The 1,854-nt window shown below is 47.7% G+C and overlaps 1 protein-coding gene across 1 annotated transcript; it reads right to left on the reverse strand.

Annotated features, from left to right (window-relative positions):
* Positions 1-207: 207 nt before the first annotated feature.
* Positions 208-1,294, reverse strand: LOC120375533 (zinc finger protein 345-like; the record flags this gene model as incomplete). The annotated part of the gene is made up of 2 exons (XM_039496230.1): positions 208-403; positions 489-1,294. Coding segments are annotated over 2 exons (1,002 nt in total), but the record flags the coding sequence as incomplete, so codon positions are not given.
* Between the last annotated feature and the right edge of the window lie 560 nt (positions 1,295-1,854).

The following is a 1,854-nucleotide window of genomic DNA, read 5'->3' on the forward strand; positions in this document are numbered from 1 at the left end:
GAACCATGCTGCAAACAGATCAAACACCTTGAAAAGTTACTATGTGGGAATAAGGAAAATTATTAAAGAAAAAAAAGTATTGATAGCCCTAGAGGTGTTTATGTTGTAGATCTCCCCTGCAGATTCTCTGATGACTAACATGGGCTAAGTGCCCACAGAAGGTTTTCCCGCACTCACGGCATTTATAGGGTCTCCCACCGTGTGGATTTTCTGATGTTTAGAAAGGCCTGAGCTGCTAGTGAAGTTTTTCCCACACACACTGCATTCATAGGGCCTCTTCCCTGTGTGGTTTCTCTGATGTTGAGAAAGGGCTGAGCTGTCAGTGAAGCATTTTCTACACTCACTGCATTCATAGGGCCTCTCCCCTGTGTGGATTCTCTGATGTTGATAAAGGCCTGAGCAGCTAGCGAAGCATTTTCCACGCACTGCATTCATAGGGCCTCTCTCCAGTGTGGATTCTCCGATGCCTAATAAGGACTGAGCTGCGCCTGAATTTTTCCCCACACTCACTGCATTCATAGGGCCTCTCCCCTGTGTGAATTCTCTGATGTTCGGAAAGGGCTGAGCTGCTAGTGAAGCTTTTCCCACACTCACAGCATTCATAGGGCCTCTCCCCTGTGTGGATTCTCTGATGTTTAGTAAGGCCTGAGCTGCTAGTGACACTTTTCCCACACTCACTGCATTCATAGGGCCTCTCCCCTGTGTGGATTCTCTGATGTTGATAAAGGCCTGAGCTGCTAGCGAAGCATTTTCCACATGCACTGCATTCATAGGGCCTCTCCCCTGTGTGGATTCTCTGATGGGTAAGAAGGTTTGAGCTGCGATTGAAGGTTTTCCCACACTCACTGCATTCATAGGGCCTCTTCCCTGTGTGGATTCTCTGATGTTTAGAAAGGCCTGAACTGCTAGTGAAGCTTTTCCCACACACACTGCATTCATAGGGCCTCTCCCCTGTGTGGATTCTCTGATGTTGATAAAGGCCTGAGCTGCTAGTGAAGCATTTTCCACACGCACTGCATTCATAGGGCCTCTCTCCTGTGTGGATTCTGTGATGCCTAATAAGGACTGAGCTGCGCCTGAAGTTTTCCCCACACTCACTGCATTCATAGGGCCTCTCCCCTGTGTGAATTCTCTGATGTTCGGAAAGGGCTGAGCTGTTAGTGAAGCTTTTCCCACACTCACAGCATTCATAGGGCCTCTCCCCTGTGTGGATTCTCTGATGTTTAGAAAGGCCTGATCTGCTAGTGACACTTTTCCCACACTCACTGCATTCATAGGGCCTCTGCCCTGTGTGGATTCTTTGATGCCTAATAAGGTGCGCACTGCGATTGAAGGTTTTCCCGCACTCACTGCATTCATAGGGCTTCTTCCCTGTGTGGATTCTCTGATGTTGATAAAGGCCCGAGCTGCTAGGAAGCTTTTCCCACACTCACTGCATTCATAGGGCCTCTCCTGTGTGGATTCTTTGATGCCCAATAAGGTGCGAACTGCGATTGAAGGTTTTCCCGCACTCAATGCATTCATAGGGCCTCTTCCCTGTGTGGATTCTGTGATGCTTTATAAGGATGGAGTAATCACATATGTTTTCCCCAAACTCAGTGCATGTATTTTTTCTCTTTCCGCTGAGGATTTCCTGCTGGGTTGTGGTTTCCTTGAGGTCCTTCTGAGTTTCCTGACAGGAAATACATTTACCCACTTTCTCCCCTGGCTGCTTTCCCTGCTCTCTTTCTGGTCTGTGCTGAATGTCATGAGATTTTTCCTGCTTATGACTCCAGGACACATTCCTTTTCGATCTTTGTGATAATGCTCTGTGTTTAGCCACTTGCTCAACATTTTCCTGCTGAGAATTCTGCT

Source organism: Mauremys reevesii, linkage group 12, assembly GCF_016161935.1.
Source record: "Mauremys reevesii isolate NIE-2019 linkage group 12, ASM1616193v1, whole genome shotgun sequence".
Lineage (NCBI taxonomy): Eukaryota > Metazoa > Chordata > Testudines > Geoemydidae > Mauremys > Mauremys reevesii.